The sequence below is a fragment of the Patagioenas fasciata genome, chromosome 7, assembly GCF_037038585.1.
Source record: "Patagioenas fasciata isolate bPatFas1 chromosome 7, bPatFas1.hap1, whole genome shotgun sequence".
NCBI classification, from domain to species: Eukaryota; Metazoa; Chordata; class Aves; order Columbiformes; family Columbidae; genus Patagioenas; species Patagioenas fasciata.
In genome coordinates, this window is record NC_092526.1 from 11,023,225 (window position 1) to 11,049,935 (window position 26,711).

Genomic DNA, 26,711 nt, shown 5'->3' on the forward strand with positions numbered 1-26,711 from the left:
ACCAACCAGTGGAGAACAGGGGAGGGAAATTGCAGCCGGGATTTGGGGGAATATAAGCAGGGGCATTTAGCCCTATTAGGTGTGCCTACCTTTAGGTAGAACACCCGATCTTGCAAAATTGTTATTAAAATATGCTTTGCTGAGAGATCCTGCCTGGGCCTGTTGTATTTGCAAGGTAATTGTTTCCTACACTAGCATCCCTCCAAAAAAGAAGAGCTCAGTAAAGTAATCAGTGAGCTCTGAGTCTTCCAGGCCTCAGAAACATAGGCGCACATGTGAAATAAGACTGACCCGGTCTTCTATGAACAAATGTATTTAATCAAAAAAGCCCAGAAACTGAATCATTAGTATATTCTATTTATAGGAATGTAAGGACAGAAAATGTACAGTTTGAAGCTACATCCGCAGATGATCATATATACTGCAGTACAGTAATAACGACATGGGACAGCAAGTAGTCACCTCACAACAGTACACATGGGTAATTAGACTTACAAAGGAAATATTTACAAACTTACCTTTACAAAACAACATTGTGTGCATACAAAATGAAATTCGCAATAAAACTGAAGACACATTTAAGGCAGACCAGCAATACACTGAAATAGTTAAGGCTGTGGAATTACTTCGCACCTTGACAATGCTGAGCTGTTAACAATACTGTTTCTTTTTTCCTCCTTCAGTTGATTGTTGCAAAGATTGAAAAGCATCAATATATTCCAACTATTTGCTCTCATCTCAGTGAGTAAGTCTGAGATTTAATTTTTTTTTTTTTCACTTCCTATTGCATTTGCCTTTAAAAAGTTATCAGCAAATTGACCTCAGTTGCAGAGCAAGGCTGAACAGTTTGGTAGAAAGAGAAGTAAAAGCACCAGCATCAGAAGTTGGACATGAAGGTGAAATATGGCTTGAGAAGATGATGTTTTTTCACTAGTTCCATAATAAAGACTACAGTTACAGTGAATATTCAGCATCCTGATGCTATGGTAACACTCACCACTATACAGATCCCAGAACAAGAATTCATCACTTGATGGCAGTGTGCAGTCAGCCTAGTAAAATGGGATTTTTATTTTGTTTCCTTGGGAAAGCACCATTTTCTGATGGGACGTGAAAGAATGAGCTGGAAAAAAAATCCAAGCCCTGTTTTAGAGGAGAATCTACCTCTGCAGTGAAAGGAACAGAAACACAAACCAGGTGGTTAGCCCCTGTGTGCATTAATTGCCTGTTAGTCCTTTGTATATACAGACCAGCCTTTACATCTGTCTCTGAAGTTTATATTATCCTGGGTCACTTGATGCAGTCTCCTCATTGCGAGGGTATTGAAGTATGGTTTCATACAGTCAGGTCATTATGTGCAGTTCTGTATTCAGCCTTTATTCATGGTATTCATAACAAAGGCCCAATAACATTGTTGGAAATGCTAATGAACTCCACTGAAGCCATAGAACTTGTACAGGTCAGTTGGGGGGACGGACTTTGTCTCCGCATTAACTGACTTCAAAGATAAGATGCTTCTAAAGCTAAATGTTACTGAAAAAAGTTAATTTTAAACAAAAAGGCAGCAAGACTAAACAAGACTTGTTGGTACAAGTAGGAAGAGGGCAATTTTATAAATTTTAAAGCCTGCATTGCTTTAAAATATTGAAGTGAAGAGCCCCAGACTGGCTGTGTGACACCCCTGTAGTAACACGTGTAGATGCCTGGAGGTGGTGGCTCTGTGTGTAGTGCCGGTCTGCACCCAGCTTGGGCTGCTCCATTACTATTATAGTATTTCTGTTGGTCTGAAGAAGTTTCTGCAGAAGCCAGACAGTGCAGCTGCCATCACACCTTCCCTCGGCTGCCTTGGGAATACCCTGAGTGGTAAAGCTGCAGGTGGAAATCTTCCCCTCGGAGTCAGCTGCTCTCCAGGGAGATTTGCAAAGGCCTAACAGAGCACGATGGGAAACCGTGTTTCTCCATGTTTGTTACTGGCAATATTTCACGCACAAAAAATCCAGTAGTTGCAGAATACTGCAGAGGGGGGTTGGCTCTGATGCTTCTTACTAAGTGGGCTTGCTCCAGGACTCCTTACTGAGCTCCTGTAACCTCTTTACAAGAGAGTTACAGTTTACAACAGTGACAGGACCCGTTGGATCTGCACACGCCACAGATTGGCTGGAAAAGACCTCAAGAGAGCAAGTCCAGAATACTTCCTCTGTATTTATCATACTGCAGCATTTCATGTCAACTTGGTATTATGCAGGCAAAAGAAATCTTTGACATAAAATGCAAGAATGGTTCATAATCATGAACATATCTGGAAGTAGTTACAGGTTCCAGTTTTCCTGAATGGGCTGTAGGAAGAGCAGTGCCCAGGAAGAGGAGCTCTCTAACATGAATATGGGAAAAAGCAGAACCGTAATGGAAAGCAACCCCATGACACTCAAAAATCCTCAGAGTTCAACACCACCAGCTCTCCCTTGAAGACGAATCACTTTTTTGAATCTGAGCACCAATACCTAAACATGTCTCCTCTTTCAGCCTGTTGGGGTTTTTGTCTGTTATTTGATAGCAATCAGAGGCTTAAATATTCCCTTAAACAAACCAGCTTTCCCCCCCTGTGCTTCCGAAGTGTCTGCTATTGCAGTTTGAGATGCGAATGCAGGAGGCAGGAAAATAAAATGATAAATAACTGCAGCTTTCATGTGAAATATGAGAAGTTGTTTGTTTTAATGCCAAGCAGAAAGACTGTGGCTTAAACTGTACCCACAGGCATAATAAAAGTTGTACATTTTATAAACCACACTTCTAGAAACATTTTTTGTTAAGGGCAGCATGATAACAGCACAAAGAGCCAGCTTTGACAAACAGGAAAAAGTACAAACAGTCCTGTAGGGAGAAAGTACCTGAGGCTGGTGCTAACTAAAGATAACCCTTGATGACCATTGTTTGAAGGCGTTTCAGTTGCTAAGAATTGCCATACCTTGCACTCTTGCTCAGGATGAGAGTCTGGTCTTTGTCTAAGAGGTGCTGCTGGATTGCTTAGAACATCAGCTGCTGCACTGCAGAGGGGAACTGAGATAGGTTCTAGCTGATCAGAAGGTTTAGCCTATTGTGAACACCCTCTTGTTCAAGCCTTTCCACAACTTCCCCTTGTATTAGATGTCTCTCCATCGGCACATGGCCTCCTACACCACTTCTGACTCTGCTCAGGTACCCAGCCTCACCCTTCTGACTGTGGCTTCCCAGCCTCGAGGGCTGTTCTTGTATCACGTGCACACAGTGCTGAATGTTGTGGGTTTTTTTGTTTGTTTGTTTGTTTTGCTATGCCTCCTTCTCCACTAGGAGAATACTGACGACTCCAGCGTAGTGAGAGTAAGCACAAAGAGAAGGGCCAGGTCTCCTACCAGCATGCCGTGAAACTGAGCTTAGAGGTGGATCAAAAAAGGGCTGGCAGTGCCCAGAGAATTTAACAGTACTTGCAGAATATCTCTACCACCTGCTGGCAGAGACAGCTTTTGCTCCTGCAGATATATTGCAGGCTTACAGTGCAGTTACTCGGTGAGTGAATTAAATCTGACTTTTGCCCTTACAAGAGAGTCTCTGCTGAGCACACATGGTCAGATCAAGCCCTTTTCCTCAGGAAAACCTTTGGTAACAACCGACATTTCCCATTGCAGGCACAGCAATGGCACTCAGCACCCAGACAAAGTCCTCTCACGCCAGAGGAAAAAAAAGGCAGCTGGGGAAGTGTTTCCCCTCCCAGTCCCACTGCTAGAGAGGAGGATTTGGTCAGCCTACGAACTGCTGTTTTGTCACTGCAGGTTCCCTGCCTTGGTTGTACTTAAGGCTGGCTCTGTGACTGTAACATCAATGTGATGATGTTGCAACTTGGCTTGCAAGAGAGAAATTATTTAATTGTGAATATTTTTTTATTTTATTACAAATTAGGCTTTGGACATAAAAATATCCTCACAAATGCTTTGGTGATGAGGTGCTAACGGTGGCTGAGAGATATTTACAGGTTTGGAAATGAAACAAATGACATACTTTAAACACTGAAAATGATTTTCAAGCTGTAAGCACAAAGGTGAACTCACCACTCCTACTGTACTCGGAAAGGCTTAGATGGACTTTGGGCCAAGCAATTCTGAAGCTAGAAATGGAACAAGATCCTTTATATATATATATTTATATATATTATACAATCTATGTATACTGAAAACCTGTGATAGAAAAAATTGTCTTCGTCATCATCATCTAGTTTACAGATACTGCAAAAATTGGACACAGCCTTTTCTCAATGCACAGGTTTTGCAAAAGATTTATGTACAGTGTGTATAAAATACTTTTAAAAAACCCATCATAGTCCCATTGTGCTTAGTCAGAACCAGCTCCATGCTCCAATGAATTCGTTGCCTTAATCGTAGCTCTGAAAGGTACTGCACGTTGACTTGACACAGCAGAAAGCCCAGAGATTAACAGGAGATTTTGGTCTGAGCACTACCACATGACAAGGGTCTACCTAAGCCAGACCACCATGGAGCCGATCCAGCAGGGACTGGGGCCTGGTCTTGCATGTCCTGCACAGGCAAAGTCCCCACCAAGATCACAGCAGACCTGGGCATACAGGGTGTGCAAAATCTGTCTGTTAGCCCGGAGCAGGCTTGCAGTGACTTCAGCCCATACTGACTTGGGTCCAGTTCTGCAGTACATGCTAAGGTTAGCCTAGTCTCACACCCCCCACTACCCTACTGCTAATCTATCATACATTTTGAAATCAGTTCAGCAAGATCAAGAGGATTTCTTATAAGGCTGCCTCATGAAGATTAAGGCAACTGCAATTTTGGCTCTTGTTTCCAGTTGGTGTTTGCTTCCTGCAGTCTGTTTTTGGTGGTGAATGCAGCAAAAGTACATGTCCCAAGAGGAGCCAGCCAAGGGGAGGCAGCGGGTACCTGCTGCTGTTCACCCCCCTTTGCTTTCGTCCCAAGGAACTGAGCAGGTGCTGCCACCTCCGCTATGATTTGTACCCTGCGATGAGGGAAGCCACGTGAAATGCAAACGCTGGAGACGGGACTATGTACAGACAGATCTGCCTTGTGCCTGCTTGCTCCCCATGCCCTGCCCCAGGACCGGCAGTGTGGGACCCCAGGGAAGGAGGCGTTACGTGACGGGGGCCAGCCTGCTCATCAGGAAACTCTTGACGCTGGGGACTGGGTGCACGTCGTACTGGTGCCTGCGGCGCTCAATGAAGGAAGCCAAGCGGGAGGTATCCAGTGGGATCTTGGAATAGCTGCCGTTGTGCGGCTGCAGCCACGGATGCTGTAAACAAGTGGCTGCTGTCGGCCTTCTCCTGGAGTCTTCCTGGAGGATAACGTTGATGAAATCCCTGGCAGCATGGCTCACATCGGAGAAGTACTCAGGGGGAAAGCTGAAATCTACTCTGCACACGTTGATACAGGTCTCCTCTCTGCTTTCATCCAGGAACGGAGAGACACCACTTAACATGACGTAGGTGAGGACACCAATGCTCCAGATATCTGTGCTCAGGGAGACAGGAAGGCCTTGGATCACTTCAGGAGCTGCAAACTCTGGGTTTCCAAGGAGGTGGTGGACGTGGTAATGACCTGTTATCTGAACTGCATCTTCCAAATCGATGATCTTCACACGAGGCACTGGGATCCTTAAATCAATCAGCAAATTTTCTGGCTGTTGAAAAGAAAATAATAAAAAGTTAATTATATTTTTGTATAGATCTCATTCTAGATAAGCGTCTATCCAAATATTTAGCTTTGCTTTTCAGGTTTAATAGCCAATCAAAACTCACATTTAATCAGATGTAGGAGGTACAGATCAGGAGAGTGAATGACAAGGAGCCAGCTCAGCTGATCTTAACACTGCTGTAAATTCAGATCAATGCCGAAGTTGCGATGACAACATCTTCATTTTGCACTACAGCAACATTGAGATTTTGTACATTCCCCCAAGTACTCCCAGTTTATTTTCCTGAACTAAACTCTACAGATTAAGAGCACTGACAGATTTTTAAATTTTCAAGCAAGACTTGTGTATCAGGTCAGTTTATCTAGATTCCATTTGTTTACATGACTAAATGGCTACATAAATGTGCATAACTTGTAGTAGAAATATTCTTCATGAAGTAAACATTCAACTTTGGTCCCACTACCACATATACTGGGAGGAATGCTGGTGTGTGCAGTTACGGTTGCTGTCAGTTGACATGGATGGAGCTGCTGGTGTTCCCTTATAAGCCAGAATGCAATTATATTTCATCCTGGTTGGTTTTCCTTCTGTTTTTCGAACCCTTCCAGTATTTAAGACCTCTCTCTCAGTGGGAGATGCTGAGTATTGCCTATATGCTCTGCTCTGGGGACTGAGAATGGATTTTCCTTCCTTTGTTGGCTCTGATGTGATTTCTGAATTTACTTCTTGCACCCCCTCTAGACTCACTTTTCTGTCCTATAACCCCTCATCCTCATGCATATTTTACTGCTGCCTCATGGCTATATATATAAAGCAAAGTTCACTACACTGCTGTTTAAATCTCTCTGCTTGCTCTTCTCTTGTGCAGTCTGCACATTCTTGAGCAGGATCTTGGGACATGACAGCCCATGGCAAGGTCTGCTGTCACTACCAATGCATCTCCCACTTCCCACTTAGCAGAAGGTGCTTTATTTAGCATCCCTCATTCAGGAGAACTGTAAATAGGTCACAGAAAATTGGCTTCCCACCTTGTTTCTGGGAAGTATCTTATGATCAAATAGAGAAGTGAAGTTTCTTACCTCCCAGTGATACCTACTTTTTGACAGGTCCTATAAATACAGTGGAAAATACAAACAATTTTACTGAAAGAAAACAGCATAATTTAGCCTTTTGGGACTAATGCTCACATAAGGTACTGTGCAAAAGGAATATTTTTTTTTATGTAGTGGTAATAGGCAGCAGAAGAATTAAAGCATCACTTCATCTGACATGCCTGGGGGTTGGGGAGTTGAGAAGAGACCTCCTTGGAGCTGGATTGTTCACTATACAAGAAAGTTACATTCATCTCTCATTCTCCATTTTTAATTGGCATTTAAGTCTGAGAAAAAATATAGATTATCTGATGCCCCTGGCAACTTGAATCAATGTTGCAGATCACAAAATTCAAAACATTTGATCATAACTTCAATTGCCAGTTCTCTCTCATCCAAGATAGGTGGGATGTTGGTGAGGACAGCAGTACAATGCTGAATCCAGGACAGTGCGGTGCCTCCTGCCATGTGCACTAACAAAAGGAGGTACGAGCTGTGCTGATCTAGTTGAGTGTGACATTACACACCACCCGAATTTCTTATCCACAGTGCAGCTTGTTCTTCCTCTGAGCCTCTCCCTGCATGTATTTCCCACCCAGTTCCCTGCTCAGGCTCTGCAGCGCAGTGCTGCTCTCCTTTGGCCCTGCCAGCCCTCCCCAGCACCCTCCTCTCCCCTTGTTTTGGGTTCTCCAGGGCACTGCTGTGAGTGTGAGGGAGACGCGTTGTCTTCCCGACCTGTCCTGAGCTGCCTGGGCACAAACCAGCTCAGGAAGCTTGGTAGCTAAACTGGTACAGGTGTGAGCCCAAACCATTCCCGTGGATTTATCTCATAACTCCCCTTCAGTCAGCTGCTAGTGACATCTTGTTCTTGTCTCAGACACCCTCCTTTTCCTGCATTAAATCCAGAAAGCCCTTGACAACAAGCCCATCATGAAGGAAATAGGTGCATCTCTTGTCTGACCTTGTGCTGCAGGTCAGCAAGTCCTTTCTCTGGTCAATAGGTCTGAACGATAGTGCTTGTCCATTTAGTGATCATCGCTTTGGGGTACAGACTGCACCTCCTCCCTGTCTGTGCAGCTGGAACTCTCTGTACAAGATAATTGAATAATAGCATCGTTCTCTTCTCACCTTTATGTCTAAGTGAGCCACTCTGCAATTGTGAAGATACTGCAAGGCTTCCATTGTGTCTCTTATATAGAAAGCGACCTTTTCTTCCATAAGTTCATCATGGTTCATTAGGTAATCTAAGAGACGACCATCATCCATCCTACAAACAAATCAAACTCTGCACATGAAAGATCACATGGTATCTGTAGGAACAGTTAATATTTGAAAACAAATTTGCAATGGAAACTTCCTGACCTAAAAATAGAGGAAACCAAAATGCAAGGTCTGATTAGTATTTAAGTGATATCTCAAGCTACTGCAGGCCATGGAAGTGGGAGAATGATTAACCTCAATTTTTATATCCAGCCCTTGAAAAATTTAGCAACAGTCTCAAAGTAAACTCATTTGTTTAAGGAAGGATTCAAGAGATGAAGGTGATTCTTTTGAAAACAGATCCTCTTGATTATTTGGATTCATCTATTTATTTATAGAGCTGGTTGCATAATACAGAGAAGAAATCAGTGACATTTTCAGCTGGTAATATATTTTGTGGGAAAACTAACCTAAGAAAAGTTTTCCGCCTAGTTTTATTTGTCTGTATAAATAAACAAGCAAATACCTCAAATATACTTTGTTGGATATACTGTAACAAAGAAGCATTTTGGATCTTGGTTGTTATTTCTCCTATAGGAACAAACAGTTGCTATACAGCTTTTTTCACCAGGAAGTATTAGAATAATGTAGGGTTCAATCTAGCTGAAACACATTTACTCGAATGTAAAAATTGGACAAAACTGCCCAAATAAATCTCACGCTGTTCAGTGGGACAAACTAACTGCTGATACAATTACCCAACCTTCACCAGAGCAGAAAGCAGGTTTATTTGTCCCTCTGAAACTTATTTACTGTAAAGAAAAGGCAGTAGAAGCTCTGCAGAAAATAGCTATGGCATTTGACGTCACAATCCATAAAAAACAGATGAGAAAATCCTTGCTTCACTTAAATCAGGGTGAATTTTGTCCTTGGATTTAATAGGGCTGTGATTCCTACCCAGACACTTGAATTCAAGCTCGCATACTTACAGTTCCAAAACTAGGATGTAAGAAGTAGGAGACTCGTAGGTATCGTGGATAGTGATGTACTGAGGATGCTGTAAGTGCTGTAACAAAGCTGCTTCATGTGCTGCCTGCTCTTTCTTTTTCATTTTTTTACTAATGAATTTTACAGCAACATCTTTCCGAGTGGCTTTGTGAATGCATTTCTTTACTATGGAGAATCGTCCCCTGAAAAAAACAAAAAAACAAAACAACAAAAACTAACCACTGAATAATGAAGCGGCCTCATGAATAAATTATGCTTGGTTCTCAGTACAAGAACAGACTGATTTTCAAAGTGTTATTTGATTCAGTACATTAATATTTCATAAAGAATCAGACTTAACTAGTTGTTCATAACCTTTGCCAACAAAGAGCCTCCGTCTCTTACCCTGGTTGTAGAGATTCTTCGGGGATTAGCAAACACTGAGAGCAAACAGTGTTGCTGCTTTGTGCAGCCATACTGATGTCGTCTAACAATCTCCCCTGGGTTCAATTTGCTGCCACTTTCACAGGTTCTGTCTCTTTTTTGTTTTGTTTTTAAGCTGTAGGTCTCCTTTCTCCAGTTGCTTCAATAAAGAGCCCAAACTTTCCCAGACAACTGGAAGTCTTCTTAAATAATCACTAAGCAATCATTTTGTCTCACTGTTTCAGGCACACAGTAATGAACTAAGAAAACAGCTGGTGTGAAAACATTTAGGAAACCTACACGGGCACGTGCCTAGTACCATTCCTGGAAGAAAACTACCCAGGGAAACCATGTGCTGAACTCTTATTAACACATCACTCATCTTTCTGGAGAACCAGATAGAATCCTATCCTTTCAGCCCCAAAGTTACTCGCCTCTGATCTCTGAGATGAAGAACTAACTGCATTAACCGGAGTTGTTTGCATGCTCCTTATCTGTTGTCTACGCAAAGCACCGAGGGCTGACAATGCCTGCAGTTCCGATTTGCGCTCCTGTTCAACTGACTGTCCCAATCAGTGTGTGATTTAAGTCACATGCCCAAGTGCTTTGGCAAACTCAGTCTTTGAGGTTAAGCTTATCCAGAAGCAGCAAATTGTCTTGACTTCAAAAGCTCACATCAAATCAGAGATGTCAGAGGAGACACCAGTGAGAGCTGACAGTGGCTGTCAGAGATTTGGCTGCCTAATTACTCACAAGTTTGCCAGGCTGCAATCTTCAGATCACAACTGATCTTGAAAAACAGGATTTAGTCCGTATTTTATCAGTCTGTATTTTAGTCAGTACTTAATGTGCAATACTCTTGGAAAGGAACAGCAGTTTTCAAGCTAGCTACAGAAAGCAACCTAAACTTTCTTCCATGGAAAAAAACTTCAAACCATTGTTTTGGTGTTTCACTGCAGTGATAAGCATGGTGAATCTTACCTCCCAATCTCATGCAGCTCTGCGTAAGCGAGGTCGAAGTTTTCCTTCCATGAAATAGTGGCACCATCGGCAGCAGAGTCTTTGGGAGAACAAAGCCCATTCAAGAAAGCATAAAGTTAATGACCATTTCCTGTAGACTATAAACTGCATATCATAAAATTATATGAGACTATATTTCTTAAAACAGCAAACAACCCTAGGAATCCAGTTTCATACTGCTCAGGCACATCTCCAATGTATTGCACCACTAAAAGACAGAGCTCCCCAGGAGAAGGTATGGATAAGGTGGATTAAAATCCCTCCTGGCAATTTTGGGCTGAAAAGGGCCACACAGACAGTCTAAGGGCATGTCTGTGTGTAACTGGGAGCTACATTGTGTGAGCTCTCGTTTCATCCAGCACAGACTATCCAAGCCAGTCACAGATCTGGTTACTGACTGGAGCTACTGAAATGTGGGGCAATGTGAGCTCTGCTCACAGCACCACCATGAGTGAGCTTTATCCCAAATTCCTGCTGCCCTGTGTGGTGGGGGCTGCCTCCATCACAGCCTTCCTATGTCAACTGCATTGCTTATAGAATAGAATCATAGAATCATTTTGGTTGGAAGAGACCCCCAAGATCATGGAGTCCAACCATTCATCTAACTCTGACACTAAACTGTGTGCCTAAGAACCTCATCTACACATCTTTTAAACACCTCCAGGGATGGTGACCCCACCATTTCCCTGGGCAGCCTGTTCCACTGCTTCACAACCCTTTCCATGAAGAAAATTTTCCTAATATCCAATCTAAACCTCCCCTGACACAATTGAGGCCATTTCCTCTCATCCTATCATTTCTACTTGAGAAAAGAGACCAACACCCTCCATGCTACAACCTCCTTTCAGGTAGCTGTAGACAGCAATAAGGTCTCCCCTCAGCCTCTTTTTCTCCAGCCTAAATTGCCCCAGTTGCTTCAGCCTCTCTTCATCAGACTTGTGCTCCAGGCCCTTCTCTGAACTCTCTCCAGCACCTCAGTGTCCTTCTTGTAGTGAAGGGCACTCCGGGGGGCACATTTTGCAATCTGACTTGTAGATCCCAGCTGGTACTGCCGGCATTGTGGAATGGCAGGGAGGACACCGGGTATGGTGTGGAGCATGTTGCCCAGAGATGAAGGCAAGAAATGGTCTTTGAATAGAAAGCAGAGATCTGGTAGCAAACTGCAATAGCTTCTGTGACAGAGTGAGGCTGTGAGCTCTGCTGTAGAAGCAGACATGAAAAGCCTTTCTAGTAGCAGGAGCTGGCTCTGAGCATCTCCCAGGCTTTCTCTTGTATTCTTGCCAGCTCCAGAACAATGTTTTTATCAGAAGCCATCAAAACACAAATCTATCTCACCATACAGACTGCATAAGGGGACACCTGTGCACACCAGCGCCCTTGCCATGCTGCACTCACCGTACTCCGGGAGCCTCACAAATTCAGAGGGGTCACTGGGCAAGCTGATCCCCCAGGGATTGCTGGCGCTCACACGAAACTGATACTGGCAGCCTGGGGACAGGTCCTCAATGACAAGGTACGTGTCCAAAGTGGAGGCCACTGACTGCTGCCAGACCTGCGAGCCTGTGGTTTACAGAGGGAAAGAAGAAGAGCTGAAGGAAACAGTCTCAAAATGTGAACTCAGAGCAGAGGCCAACTCTGCCCAACTCATGCAGTACCTTGGGAGGTTAAAATCCACAGGGCTTTTAAAAGGCAATGTTATGTCAGACTGATGTATTTCTGTTAAATCAGAACCAGACCATTTTGTGTTGCAGCCACCTTCCAGTCTGGTTAAATGAGGGAACAAAGAAATGCCCCTGACTTGACCGATAGCGATGGAAATACCGCAGCCCAGGGACAAGCTGATCTCTCAGGCAGTCTAGCCATGCCTGTGCACTACAAGTGATGTCTCAGAGCAGCGTGATAAGATAGGAACAGAGAGTGAATTTGATGACAGCTCTGCTGTGAGAGAAGTGGTAGCAGCAATACTGCAAAAAGAAATATGGACAAGGGAGTCCCAGGTGAAGCTGAGACAGGGAACCAGTGCAATCAAAGAACTTTTGTGGATGAAGTCTTTCAAAAGACATGGTGGCTCCAGTGAAACACAGAGCTACAGGAGGAGAACCAGCTTTCTGAGGCTTAGTATGGGCTTTTGCAGATGAGCAGAACTGAAGCAAAGAAATGCCTGACTCTGTCATGTGTTTCTGCTTCTAACAGAAACAAACCCAACCGTTGCCTAATCTATGGCATCCAAAGGTGCAATACTTTATTCATCTGCACAGAACAGAAAAGGACCCCTGGGACACTGAGCCCTGTCACAGCCCATGATTTCTTTCAAGAGTATATAAAACTGTATCTTATTTTAGTAAGTCCAGGGCTTTGTACCTTTACATTACTTACCACATATTTTATGTGCACTGTGGGGAAATTCTGATTGCCAGGTCTCACAAGGTCAAGGTTGATTTTACAGGAAAGAGTCAGTGATTGTTCTGGAGTGGGAGGAATACTGAAAACTGAAAATACTGCTGCTTTTTTGCAGTTTGTTTTGGTGGCTGTTGTTAACAGAAGAGCTTTTATTCTTCTACAAAAATGCCATCCACACTGATGACACTGTGAGGGTCAAGGCAGAGTATTTGCTAAGAGAAGGTATTAATATGATGGAAAGATTAAGCTTGCACATTTACTAACATGAGGTAGGATTTTTTGAAGAGTGAAGGGGAAGAAACAGAGGTGACATACCGACATACCTAAGGCAAGGTTTAGTGCCCAGGGACCCTCACACCTTTGCTGGAAGAACACAAAAAGGGATGCGAATCATTTCAAATGCCCTTTTCAAGAGCACATGCCTGTGCATATTGGGAAAACAGTTCATTTAATATCTAGTTAATTATTCAGAGGAAAAGGGTGGTTGGATTTAAGAACAAATGGATTTCAGAGCTGAGTTTGAAAAATATGCAGGAAACTGCAGCTCTATCCAGATTAAAAAAAAAAATAAAATGAGGCTGCTTTGTTTTTGTATTCCCAGGAAACATCCACCAGAATGGATGGATACCATAGTGGTAGAATGCAAATGATGAAAGGACACCTTAGTGATGGATATGTTCTAGCTTAGTACACTTTATTTGCTGTAAGTGACTGGAAGAAATAGAAAAGTCTCTAATATATGAGAAGTTGGACTGGATTATAGAGGGGCTTCATTTGACCTTACACTTTGGGACCTGCGATCAATGGTTAGTGGCACCATGGTGGCAAGGATGATTTTAGAACCTGTTGTGCCATGGAGGTGACTTACTTCATTCTCATTCTCATTCTCCTATGCGTGAGTACAGCTCAAACCACTTACCTTCTTCTCTGTACTCCACAGTGTAGCCTGAAATGGTGCAATTGCCTGTACTGGATGGGGGTAGCCAGCGTAGGATCACAGAGGTGCAGCTTCTCTCCTGAGCAATGGGGCGATTTGGGGCAGCTGGAACACCTTAGAAGAGAAAACACGCAGCAAGTCCGGCATCACGTCAACAAGTGCTAGTGCTTCGTTCTGAAGATCGGGTCTCAGGTACATCAGGTCACTACGTGGCAGCTGTGCCTTGCAGAGGCAGGGCTGGTTTTCACTGGGTTACCAGCACAACCAGAGGAAAGGCAGTGTCACCATCCCATTCACCTACTGCCGTGGGTCTGAAACCTCCATACTACCAGCTAAGAGAGAACCATGCTGCTTGCAAGCCCTGCTGCCTTGACATGGTATCATGGTACTACAGCACAGGGGGAGTTTTTTCTTGCTAACAGCTGGTGGTCAACTGTACTGCAATGCCCCAGGGAGCTCCCTTTGAGACTGGCTGGGAGAATCAACCATTGGGTGCAGATCTGTCTGAGCTCAGCTGCTGACAAGGGAGAGCCTCTTCGCTTGCCACCTTCTGCTGCTAATTTTTGCTCCAGCTCAAGACCTGATGCAAAGCCCATGGAACTGAGGAAAACAAATATTCCCATGGACTTCACCAAGCAGCGAGTGAGGTCTGGGAGGTGGGGATGCAGTTACCTTTGAAGTGTCCAAAAATGACACAAATAAGGCATCCAAAGTGCTTCTGTATGTATAGTGCTTGATATGTTTGGCAGCAGATTGACAAATGACCACTAATTCTTCTGTGTTTTGCTCAGGGCTTCCTTCAGCACAGGAATCATCAGTGCAGCCACTAACTTGCTTGGCTAAATTAGGGAAATGATATCTCTAGGGCAGTTTGTAAGACCAAACAAATTGTCTTTTAAACGCTTGTGACACTCCTGCATCTGTAAGTCACCAGTCAGACATTTGTCTCTGTGCCATCTCCTTCAACACAGCAAGCACCTCTCATCTCTCGTGCTCATCCCCATGAGCAGCCAGGACATCATCCCCCCCACGGGCTCGGCAGCCCAAGGGAGCTCAGCTTCCCCTAGCCGACCTTCCCCAGCCCCTGGAAAGCAGCGCTGCCAGCAGGATGCAGGAGCTGAACCAGTGCCAAAGCATTTTCATTTCCCAGATGTGATTCGTATGATCAGACAACTTAATCAAATGCAAAGAGTCTGCGATGCCTTCAGCCATCAGTGGGAGTTTTGGCTGAGGAACAGTTGTATGATTTTAACGTCTCAATTCACCTGGCACAGCTCCATGTATGGCTGCCTTTGCACCGGCTATTCCTGTGTGCTCTCCTCCCCCACCAAGAGAAAAACCCTCGGTGTTGAGGTCAGATGTGCTACCTTGAACTTTGATGGTCGCTGAGGTTGATGCGGTTCCATGTTCATTGGTTGCCACACAGGTGTAAATGCCGCTGTCCTGAGGCATCAGGTTGCAGATCTTCAAGGTGAGCTCCCCGGAGTCACTGCAGATGCAGAAAGCCCAGATTATAAAACACTTCTTCACTTGCTAATGCTTTTTACACCAGTTCCTGCCCTGCCTCATTACAAACACACCTGCACACAAATCCTGTTAACTCGTTTGAAGGAGCATCCCTCCAGCAATCTGGTACCCAAGGGCAACTCCTCCATATATCAGGATTAGGCAATTAATGAAACCTTTGAGCAAAATGGTCCAAATTGCCTGCCAGGCAAATCTGCTTGTGTGCTGTGGCCTTGGAGGAGATGGGGAAGGATTACTTGAGGAGCAAGCAAAGTCCAGGAGCTGAACATTTGCTGTGCCTGTCCAGAGCCAGATGCTTAGACCCCCATATCTGGAAAGACATCTCCAGGCACATCTTTCCTGTCTTGGAAGATGCTGAACTGCTGGACCTTTGCAGTTAAGCCCAGCACTGGGTGGGCAAAATGGGCTTCCCACAGATGCAGAAGGCAGTCACACAGCACAGAGTGTCTGACATTTCTGGGAAGCTTCAGACCCCGGGAACATGTGCTGTTGATCTAATGAGGCTGCCAGGCCTGTGGTCAGAAGGCTGGACATCTCACAAGAGCTAGGGGTAAAGAACGCCAGCATCGACTTCATGAGAGACGCTCAATCTTTGGGCAACCTGAGCAAATAAACAGCTCTGCAGAGTCTAGTGAATTTATAGTAGGTCTGTACACAGTCACTTCAGTTTGCATGTTGCAGTCTTCACTGTGCAATTTAAAGGAGTTGGCCAGAATTAAAGGATTTTGCTTGTGTAACTGCTTTAGCTGTACTGGAGACCCAGCATAAAGCCAACAATAAATTCTCTTGATGGTAGAACTAGACTAGTTCTTGAATGCGTAAGCTGTTGGAAACTGCAGAAGGACATGGTTGCTGGTATAACTGCCTGCACACTGTGGCTTTTGCTGATCTGAATATGCTCATTTAAAACAAGACATAAATATCCCCTTCCCCCGCAATCCGAACACTCATGCCAGCAAGATTTGTAAGACAGCCGCTGATCTGCTGGGCCTCTCCTTGGCAGGCAGTGTCTTCACTGAAAAATAAATACAAATAACAAGACAATACAAGTGCTGATAGTGCACAGGGAGCCAATGCACAGGCGGAAGACTGTGATGGAAAACAGAACTCTGTATGGAAATATTCTCCCAGCCCAACCCCAGCCAGAGCCAGAAGATAACGCACTAGCGATCAACTGCGTAATGGCTGAAGAGATAATTTTGGGTGCTCTGGGGCAGCTGCACGAGCCAATGGTCTCCGAAGGAAGCTCTTGATCCGCTGTAATTTTTTTTTACTGAACATGTAAAATCCCTTCTCTCCTAGTGTTCATTTTTCACTTTGAGTGACTTTGTCCTCCCTGGATTCATGTCGGGCTGCACCAGAAGTGCTGAAAAGTTTGCATGAAGGATTGCGTCCTGGAGATTTCCACTGCAGTTTGGCCCGAATCGCTTATATAAGCTGCGGATGAGCATCCAGCAGCAGGCTGTTACCTGACCTGAATTCAACTCCAGATCTTTTGGGATCTTCCCAGTGTTTGTTGTAAAGCTGGGTTTCTTGCCCCCTCCCTCCAGCCTAGTCAGGCTGAGAACATCATGACAAGCATCTTTCTATCCAAGCACAGCCAGATCTAGCCTTCCCAGGAGCAAATGTAGGCTTTTTTAGGAGCAGCTCAGGAAAACTGCAGGATAACTCCTGCAGTAACCCACCTCTGCCTATGAAATGAGAAAATGCCCAATAAGCTATAGGTATTGCAAACCGGTGATGGTTTGCTTTGCTCCACTCCTGTTCCTACCAAAGGTGAGCATAGCGTTGAACTCAAGCAGAGGAGGCTCAGCAACGCAGAGACAATATTAGCCAAACTAATATCTTGGAAACATTAGTTGCTTCTTGTTTGCAGGTGACTCATGAGGTAAATCAGAGAAAACTCATGTCTGCCAGCCACACATACTGTGGATATACCCTACATCAGCTTGGGAGACCATAGAGCTGCCTGAGTCCCTAAGTTTGACCCTTTCTAGCTGACGTGTGGTGCAGTGATGTGCAAATACATCATGCCAGACTCTATTAAATGCATTTCTGATGAGCCTTGTAGCCCGGCTGGTGCCATATTTGAGGGCAACATGACCATCACACCCAGCTATGCTGGGACCCGAAGGCAGGACCTTACCAGGATGACACTGTGTAAGTGGCCGTGCTGTTGTCATTGTCAAGAATGTTTTGATCTGGTCCTTTCCAGGTTATTGTTGGTTTGGGCCGCCCACAGACTTTGCACTGCAGCATCACTGTGTCGCCAAGCAGGCAGGTGATGTCCACTAATGGCACAAGAAACTCTGGAGCCACTGGAAAAAAATCATGGGGACACACAGATCACACCTTCTTATATCTACAGGTGAGAATGTTCCCCATACAAGTCTAGAGAACACATTATAGGACCAACTATGGAATTGGGGTCCGAAACAGCTGGATGTCGTGGGATTGTGTTACCAGAACTCCCCCTTCACTGAAAGCCAGCTGTTGAGAGCTCAGCAAAGGAGGTAGCGGGGACTGTATGCCCCCCAAGCCTGTGCTCCAGCAGGAGCATGATACTTTGTGAAGGTAAGTTTTGGGGGGTTGAGCCTCGCAGCCTTTGCTGTAAATGCTGGTGGGTGCAGAACATGTGCAGGGGAAATCACAGTTGCTGACTCGCCCCTCCGTGCCAGTCAGCACACAGCTGTCCTTAACTCACCTTCTTGAATGAAATTGGGGTTGATTATCTGAAAAATACAAAGAAATAAAAGCATTTATTTTTCTGGACAGCAACAAAGAGGCGTCTGGTTTCAAACGGTATCGCGGTGAACCTGACCAGAACCACAGAAGCACCGACCAGTGGCTACAACAACCTCGAACACCCTGCAGACACAGCGAGCTCTGGTGACACCTGAACAAGCCTGTGCACAGGTAAATGAAAGCTACAGCTTCTTGAACTTTGATAAAGCATCACAGGTAACAGGCACAACACCGAGGCTGAGGAGGGTGGACGTGCTTTCTCTTTGCTTCGGTGATAATGCTCGAGCCATTAACTCCTTTATTCCCAGAGGTGATGTGTGCTCATCTGTGGCTGATTTCAGACCCACGTCACACAGCCCCTGCAGTCATCATGCACCTGGGACGTCTCACCAGCACTCTGACCACTAACCAGTTTTGGGGAGATGTCTCAACTTCTGCTCAGCTTCAGAAAAAAAAAAGGTAAGGCACTAAATCAGAAATACTGACTTCTTTTTTTCCTTCTGACAAGTATCAGTCCTACAACAACTCTTGAGCTGTCACAGTGAGTGAAATTTCATTCATTTCGTTGGACTGCTGGAAACTTTCGAACCTGAACTGAGGTTTGGCTAACTGGGAGTTATTTTATCTAACTAGTTAATTGATCAAATTATCAAAGACTTGAAAAACTACTGTCTTGCTGTGGCCCGTATATGCCAGTTACCTCATGTAAACCCTGGAAGCAATGGTGGGAATAGTGAAGGCAATGCCAGTAAGTTCTCACATACGGCATAAACCCTAACTACATAGTAGTGTACAATAGTATAGATGTTCTAGCCTCATTAACTGTTTTAATGATCTCATAAGGCCTTGTTATCCAAATTCAAACTAATAATTTGATATCAAGCACCATAAACACCAGTGTGGTTTATCTTGCCCTAAGTATCTTTGTTACTATCTATTTCAGAGCTATTTTGGAAGATGCCAATGAAGCAGTGACCTAATTCATGGTCTGCTAAAGCTGATGGGAGTTTTTGCAGTAGTTCAGAAACCAGGCCACAAAGCAGAAGCAATAACCCTTCAAAATACTGTAGATACATCTTAATGATTTATATTTCTGTTTTGGCTTTATAAATAGTTTTCCAAGGTGAATGGCTCAGAGTGCCACTCAAGGAGGCACTCAAGCATATTCAGATTCATTTTGGTTTCACAGCCTTTCTTCCTAGTCCCAGGCAAACCTTTGGTAGCAGCAATGAGAACTCAGGGTATGTTTTCCCCTGTCACCACCAAAAATCCCAAACAAACGAGGTATAACATGGACTCACCACTCACAAAGGTTCATTTTTTTCCCCCACAGAAACATACGTGGACAAATTCCTCTCCATCTGAGACTGAAACTATCCTTTTCCTAGCAACAGGCAGAATTTGATCCTTCAGGACACATCTACAGAGACCACATTCATGGTACTGGCTGAAACAACCGGTCAATGCCAGTGCTTTGCACTCCATGCTCCAGAAACAGATAGGGGCTGCTGCCTGTGGGCAAAGCCAGTCTCAGTGCCTACCACACAGCCAGTCAGCTCTAAAGGTCTGTACCTTGTGGGCAAAACCATGATGGTTTGAATTCTCAGATGCTTCCAAGAGTGCTGAGATTTCAAACGTTTCATCCCCAGCATCCCGTAAGGAGTCAACCTCTGTCTACATGCCCGGAGAGGACTCTTTGAGCACTATTACTATATTTAGGGCTTATTTTTTAAGCAATGTAAGAGGGCACTGGATGAAGGAGAACATCTTCCCTCCCACTTGTGCATGTGGAAAAGGAGAGATGGATCTTTGTGATTAAGTTGTGTCTCTTATACAGTACAGCAAAGGAAGCTGTTGCCTCAGGTTAGTAAACTGATAAGTAGATGGTCTCACTGAGTGAAAGTGGAAAGCAATGATTATCCACAGAACAGCTTTTTCTTCCTTTGCTGTACTGTATAATGACTTCCAAGGCATAATCACTATAATAAATGCCTTACCGATGTTTTTTTCCCTTGCCTTACCATGGGAATATCAGAAAGCAAATTACTGCTGTTAGATAATATTGGAAGAGTCTATGGGTAAAATTTACATTTCCTTTGCTAAAACTTTATCTGTTAATTAATAAAATGTTACATAACAATACTCCCCAGCCACATTGCAGCTTTTGCCTGCTGTAAGTTTAGACAAAAATAGAAGCCTGTTTGCAAGAGCAACGTTTAAGTGCTACCAAACTGATATAATACATCGCTTAATTAGGGAATGGGACTTGGTATGCTTTGAAGGAGGGGTCAAATTATGGGGTGAGAAGTGCAGAAATAGGAAAGCGAAGGTTCACAGCCAGCTCTGCTGGCTCCCGCGTCCACTCCCAGGTCTGGGGGTTTACTGCCTCTCTCCGCAGGTTGTATGGATTTCCAGGCTATGGGCAGATGACAGGAGATGACACTCCACAGAATCCTTCTAGGTTAAGTGAAAGACCTTTGGAGATTATTTTTTCATTTGCCAAATAGGTTTTTAAACCCCATGGGTGGAGAGGAGGGCTCCAGAGTGTGGCCCCGCTGCCCTTGGAGGATGGGAGCTCACGTACTGCTTGCACATCCTCCTGCCAGTGCTGGGGCTGGTTTCCCTTATGGAACGACTTGCCAGGCACCGCCCACAGCCTCTTGAAAATGATGGTGTGTGCAAAAAGCTGGAAAAGCTGTAAAAACACCTGCAAGTAACTCTTCCCAATTCTCCTTCCCAGGGCTTTTGCAGAGAGATGAAATCCATGCCACGCTGCTCTGAAGAGCAGAAATCCCTCCCAGCGAGGGGCCCAGGACAGCTGCTGGTGAGCAGGGTGAGGTGCTGTGCCCTGAAATGGGGGTCAGGGGCAGGGGGTGCAGCTGCCCCACAGCCACCGAGATTCAGGGGCCAGTTTGCTGCACCTGCAGCACATGACGCTGCCAGAGATGTTTGCATGGGCAACACAGGAGGCTGTAAATCCAAGGGACTTCTCTCTCAGAGAACAGGAGGTGAAAGATGGCCCTCTCCAGCATTTTTCTCCTTATGTTAAAGTGCCTGCTTGCCCGAGGGAGCTCCCACACAAGCCAGAGGGCAGTGATGATGTTTGTGGGGGAGATGCAGGACTCCTGGCTTCTCCGCATCGCTTCCTCAGGGAACACTCTACACTGCTTTGAGATTACCAAGTGGAAAAAGACCCTGCTGTTTTCTGCAGAGTTTTACTTTCCTTCTCTCTGAAAAGCAACAGGAGGCTCAGCCCTGAAACCGCACTCAGTCCGCAGCCATTTGAACAAGGATCTCACAGCCGAGCATTCTCAGCCATGAGCAGGGAAAGGTGACCCAGGGCCTCTCGCTGACTAGGGCTCCCTGCAGGAATCCCAGCAAACACCAGCTGCACCACTGCAGCTGCCAGCGAACGAGCTGGTGGAGATGGAACTACCCAGGGCAAAAACTTCTCATATCGTCTTCAGTGTTGATCCACAACAGGTAAACACAAGCCCTACGGGATGAAATTCAGTTGGCAATGCAGTCACTCCTCAGGTAAGAAACACAGTGAGATTTTTTTCTCTAGGAACATGAATTTAGCTGAAATGAGATAGATTTATTTTTTCCATCGGATGAAATACCTGTAGCTCAGTCCAGGGTAGGTGAAAACTTCTAATGCTCCCTCCACAGCTAGGAGGTTTTCTGTTTCAAACACAGTGACAGCTAAAAACAGAAACCGCGGACAAGGTGGCAAAGACAGACCATGAAACGGCCTCTGCTTGAGTGATGTGGGGTCTAGTGCTGACCAGGCACAGACAGGGAGCTGGAAGGAGGGGGATGAGAAAAAGAAACGAGGGGATGGGCCAGGGTTGTGAAATAAAAAAGCCAGAAATAGACCTTCCTTCTCCCTCCTCCAGCCTGCGCTGTTTCAGGGCTCCAACCAAGAAAGGCACACGAGGCGCGTACTTGAATGCCTTTGGGGACCTGCAGGGATCTAAGTGACTTAGATCTGAGTGACTTAAGTATAACTTAGTGTAACAGTTTGGCTTTAGAAAACCACCACAGCTGCTGCATCCAGCAACTCATTATTTTGTAGTACTGGGCCACTTTTTTCCCAGTTTGTTAAGCTCATGTTGTAAAGATAGAAAGGCATCTGCAGCAGTAGCAGCAAAGTCCACTTGCAAAGTGACTCGAACTGCCCTAATTCTTAGCAAGAGCTTATCTTCCATTTGTGCACACAGGCTGTATCTGGGCGGGGGGGGAGTTGGAAACTATTCTGCAATGCCAATAGCGAACGGTCTGCAAGCACAGCTCGGCTGCCTGTGAGGGCTTTTCGCCTTGGCCAGGCTTTGCTGAGATGCATCTTGCAGAGCTGTCCTCGCCATGCCCAACCCACCTCCTGGAGAAGGCTTGAGCCCAGCCCAGACACACGCACTGCACAGAAGGACCCAGCGGATGCCTCGATTTTTCCAGTGTCACATTCCAGTCCCATTTTAAGGGAGTGCATCAAGACTGGGACTGAGAATATTTTTCCCCCAAAACCATAATGCTGGGCTGCAAACAAAGCCCTCTGTAATCAGATCCAAGCTTTATTTAAACAGTAGAGGGCATGTTTACTCCAAGACAAGCAGCTCAGCGTTGTGTAAACACCTCATGGCACTTCTCTTTCACTGAGTTAAAATAAAATATTGATGCACTTGCACATGTTGGTAGCAGAGTCAGCAACATGGTCCTTGTTCCCTCCCCATCCCCCCAAAAAAGACAAATATTAATGATTCTCAAAAAAAAAAAAAGAAATTAGTTACAGAGGAATGAAGCCAAAAATGAAGCCAAATCTAATTTGTAGGGAAAGATCTATTAATCCATTTCTGACTAGGTCAGCTTTTACTTTGAGACTTTTAGGGGGACAAGCTCACAGTGTCACCAGCCTCCCCTGCCCCCTAAAAGAAACAAATTAACAAGAGAAATTTCTTGATAAAAGGAGCAAATGAGGATCCCACTATACATGGATAGATGCTACCAAAGGGAAAAATATAATTTAAAATGGGAGAATGGTACCTGATGGAGTGTCCCACTGCATCAGCCTTTTGGTGGGGATGGGGGATACCTTCTGTCACCAGCACGGATTGTTCAGCTGCCTTTGAGACTGATGGAGAAGCCCCAAGGGATGCTGACTGTTGTGCAAAGCAGAAGTCCTCCTGCCCTCATCACGCTCTTGCTGCGAGGCCCTAATGGCTGGTGTGCTTCAATGAGGATGCTGTGGGATGTCTCTGGTGCTCCAGGCACCATGTTGTTGCACTCTACCACCTTTCTGCAGGTGAAGTAGGTAACTTTTTTCTTTTCCAATAGCTAAACCACCGCACCTGTGCTGCCAGCTCAGGCTACCTCACACCTGATGATGTCTCTGACCACTCAGGGCAGCAAGACAGTGGTGTTGCCCATGGAGGCCAGCCCAAGGGAAACACAGGAGGTTCTCAGGATTATACTCATTCATACTGTGGTAACAGGCCAGGAAAGGCTTTCTTACAGTATCATACGTGATCTCACAAAGACAGTATGTTAGGTCTGCTCTGGAGATGGCGAAGTCAAGGCAGGGGGTGAAGGCATTTGCCTAAAGCACTTGGGAATTCTTGGCCTGAGCTGAGTGTTGACTGGGAGCCAATGCTGTATCTACTAAACCATTACTTACTCAACGACTTGGGCTGCCAGGGTGCTAATACAATATTCTTCCCTACAGGGTGTTTCCTAGTGCTTATCTGTCTCTAAGTATCTCTGAGTATTTCTTAATGTGCTAAAATGTCATAACTGAAAAAAACAGATTATGAAACCCAACTTACTTCCCTTGGCAGTGTCCCAGCTCACTAATCTAATGATGGCACGTCCCCACTGACTCAGGCTGGGCCTGGTCTTCATCTCTCCTTTGCACAGCTGAGGAACTGGAACACACACTAGACAGTGGGTCACAGTTGTGTGGTGGTCAGGATTATGTGTAACGTGCTGCAGTTGCAGTCATGCTGTGCAAAACAAGATGTCTGGACTCATGTCAGATCCCTCCATGTGAGGTCCACCCCAAAGCCTGGAAGAGCTGCTGTGAGTTTAGTGAGGTTTAGCTCAGTCAGGTTTTCTGACTGCTGGAAGGACCTTCACTTAGATAAAAGAGGTAGCCTGATGGGATTTGCACAGTTAATTTATGACCCCTTCAGCAATACTGAAACCCCGTGAGACGTTAGGACACAGAATTGCAGAGCAATTAGTTGTGTCATTGTCCAGGAGCCCAGACTTGGGTGTGGATGATATTTACTGATTCACAAGGGCATACACCTTCTTCCCAGAAGCAAAGCTGCCTGTCCCTGTGCAATTAGCTACAGATATGTGGAAAGGGAGTCTTCAGTCTTTCTTAAATATAGGTTACCTCTATCCCTCACATGGCTACACATGCTCCTCAAGTGCCTGCTTCTACACTCACATGCCTAACAGGTGAGTTTGCACCTCCTGTTTTGTGAAACAACAGTGCAAAGGAGAAAACAAAGGAAAAAAAACCCCATATTTTGTTTCCATCTTTATGCACTTTGATTATATGTTGATAAACAAAGAGAAAAGAAACAGCCCCTAATAAATGCTATTTCTACTCAAAGTAACAACGAATGGAAAGTTCTCCAGGGCCAGCAAGTCCCTGTGTAGGCAAAAACACAGTAATGGCATTTTAGTTCTTTTAAACAGTCACCCAGTATTTCAGTTTCCTGCTCTCATTATTTGTGTTCTCCACATTTCTTCCTTTTATGTTTCCCCTTGAAACAAAACAAAGCCAAAACACTTCAGAAATCTCCAGTACACTGAACAGATATGTGGTGTTCTAGAAACAGCAAGCAAAGCTGGATCTGAAAGACCACAGTAGCCATGGGACATCATAGATACTACAAACAGCTTACCGAGTTCTTGTGCAGCAAGTAGGCTGGTGGTAAATTGCACTGACATTTCCAAACAATTAATATGGCTCCTTTGCAATTAGAGACTTCTCTCTCTATTCCAGCACAGGGTGCACATTCTCATGCACAATGGGAGGAGGGGGGATGTCAGGGGTGACAGTCCTATATGAGAAGCCAGGTGACTTGCCCTGTTATTACCTGGCTGTAATAACAGCTGTCAACGACTCCTCCTTAATGAAACATGGGGAGGGCCTCATGCACATCTGAATGTTGATGGCCAGGACACAGTCCTACCAGCACTCCCAATGTCAATAACATCCATCACGAGCTGAGCCAGGTGTGGGGACAAGGTCTTCCCCCTCCTCCAGCTCCCCTGGGAGCTCACCAGTGGCTCTGCTGGGATGGACCACAGGGAGCAGGGAAAACGAGGTGAGATACTGATTTTCAGTGCACAGGTAGGCTGGGAGGAAGGGGTAACACAGCTGTTTAACAATTATTTAAGCCTAGGACACAAAGCATGAAAGACCTGATAAAGCCCTAAACCTTGCCTCTGTTTTAATGAGAAAAGACTTCAGTTCCCAAGGCCTTAATCTAGTTCATTTCTCAACATGTTTGAAAAAGGACCATCAAAACACTTATAACAAAAGGAAAGGGAGAACAGCTGTGGCTTCCAGTAGCGAATATCCCAGACCTTTAGAGCCAGGACTTCCTTGCGGCCACTGCTGGGGCTATTTCCCTTACGAGCATTTCGACAGCCTGCCCTTGCCCTGTTCCCTCTGCATTATTTTGTTTGGTTTATACTGGGTTTCAGCAATCCCTCCCCCTGCAAATTTCTTAGCTGGACCAACAAGCTGATCACACTCACTCTGGGTTGCCAATGTACTAAAACCAGCACAAAGCGAGGGCCATGCTGCTACTTGCAGGGCAGTGTCACCTTAGGTTGGTATTCATCAACCCCAAAATTGCACTCATTTTCTCTCCCTCTGCCATTTTAGATATTTGCTCAGCCCCCTCAGAGGCAGACTTGAGCTCTCCAAGCCATGAGGAACATTGTGGGGCCTGCAGTGCACCACAGTGACACTGTCACCTCCAGTAAGTGACCTGGGACATGCAGGACTGGGCTTCTGAGTGTAAATCGGGTCACATACCAGACACACAGTTACTCCCTCAATAGCAAATTCATACTACAGCCAAGACTTCAAATTAGCATCTTTTGGTTTAAACAGAAAGAGTTTTACCTCCTGAACTGGGGAGCAGGCAAGAACAGTACCAGGGTAAAAAAAAAATAATCAATCAAACAAAAAGAGCCATGTGGAACATGCCAGAGCTGACTAAAAATGACGACAGTGTAAGGACTCCATTCACTATCGTAAAACATCTGGTTTCCCTCCTATTTAGCACAGTCAAAACACAGAAATCCTCTGCAAAAAGCATGGTGATTCTCACCCAGCTCTGTACATGACCTGTATCTCAGCCACCTTTTACTCCACAGAGCAATTTCCAATTACCTCAACTTTACAGATTTACGTGCAATAACTGGGAACTGCCTTGTGACAAATACATCTAGTTGTTACCTGTGATTGGCAAAATGCTCTTTGAAAATGCAAACACACCCCTGAGAATAATGCAGCTTTAGTGGTAAAGCACTGTTCAATCTCCAGAATGTCAGCCGGGTCAAAAGCTTTCCTTTAGTACACATCCCCTTCTTGAAGATGTGTTTATTGACACCAACACAATTAAAATAAAAGAAAGACTTGAGGTTAATAT

At 45.0% G+C, this 26,711-nt stretch overlaps 1 protein-coding gene across 9 annotated transcripts in view; it reads right to left on the reverse strand.

The window, feature by feature from the left end:
- Nucleotides 1-297: 297 nt before the first annotated feature.
- KALRN (kalirin RhoGEF kinase) overlaps nucleotides 298-26,711 on the reverse strand; it is a 505,770-nt gene continuing 479,356 nt past the window's right edge. For all 9 annotated transcript variants that reach the window (XM_065841448.2, XM_071810806.1, XM_071810810.1 and 6 more), the window contains 9 exons: nucleotides 17,996-18,023; nucleotides 17,438-17,609; nucleotides 15,132-15,253; nucleotides 13,747-13,878; nucleotides 11,823-11,987; nucleotides 10,389-10,467; nucleotides 8,987-9,187; nucleotides 7,926-8,064; nucleotides 298-5,691 (listed from right to left, as the gene is read on the reverse strand). In XM_065841448.2, coding sequence (XP_065697520.1) covers nucleotides 5,146-5,691; nucleotides 7,926-8,064; nucleotides 8,987-9,187; nucleotides 10,389-10,467; nucleotides 11,823-11,987; nucleotides 13,747-13,878; nucleotides 15,132-15,253; nucleotides 17,438-17,609; nucleotides 17,996-18,023 — 1,584 coding nt within the window. In that variant the 3' untranslated portion in view covers nucleotides 298-5,145. The remainder of the gene's footprint in view (nucleotides 5,692-7,925; nucleotides 8,065-8,986; nucleotides 9,188-10,388; nucleotides 10,468-11,822; nucleotides 11,988-13,746; nucleotides 13,879-15,131; nucleotides 15,254-17,437; nucleotides 17,610-17,995; nucleotides 18,024-26,711) is intronic.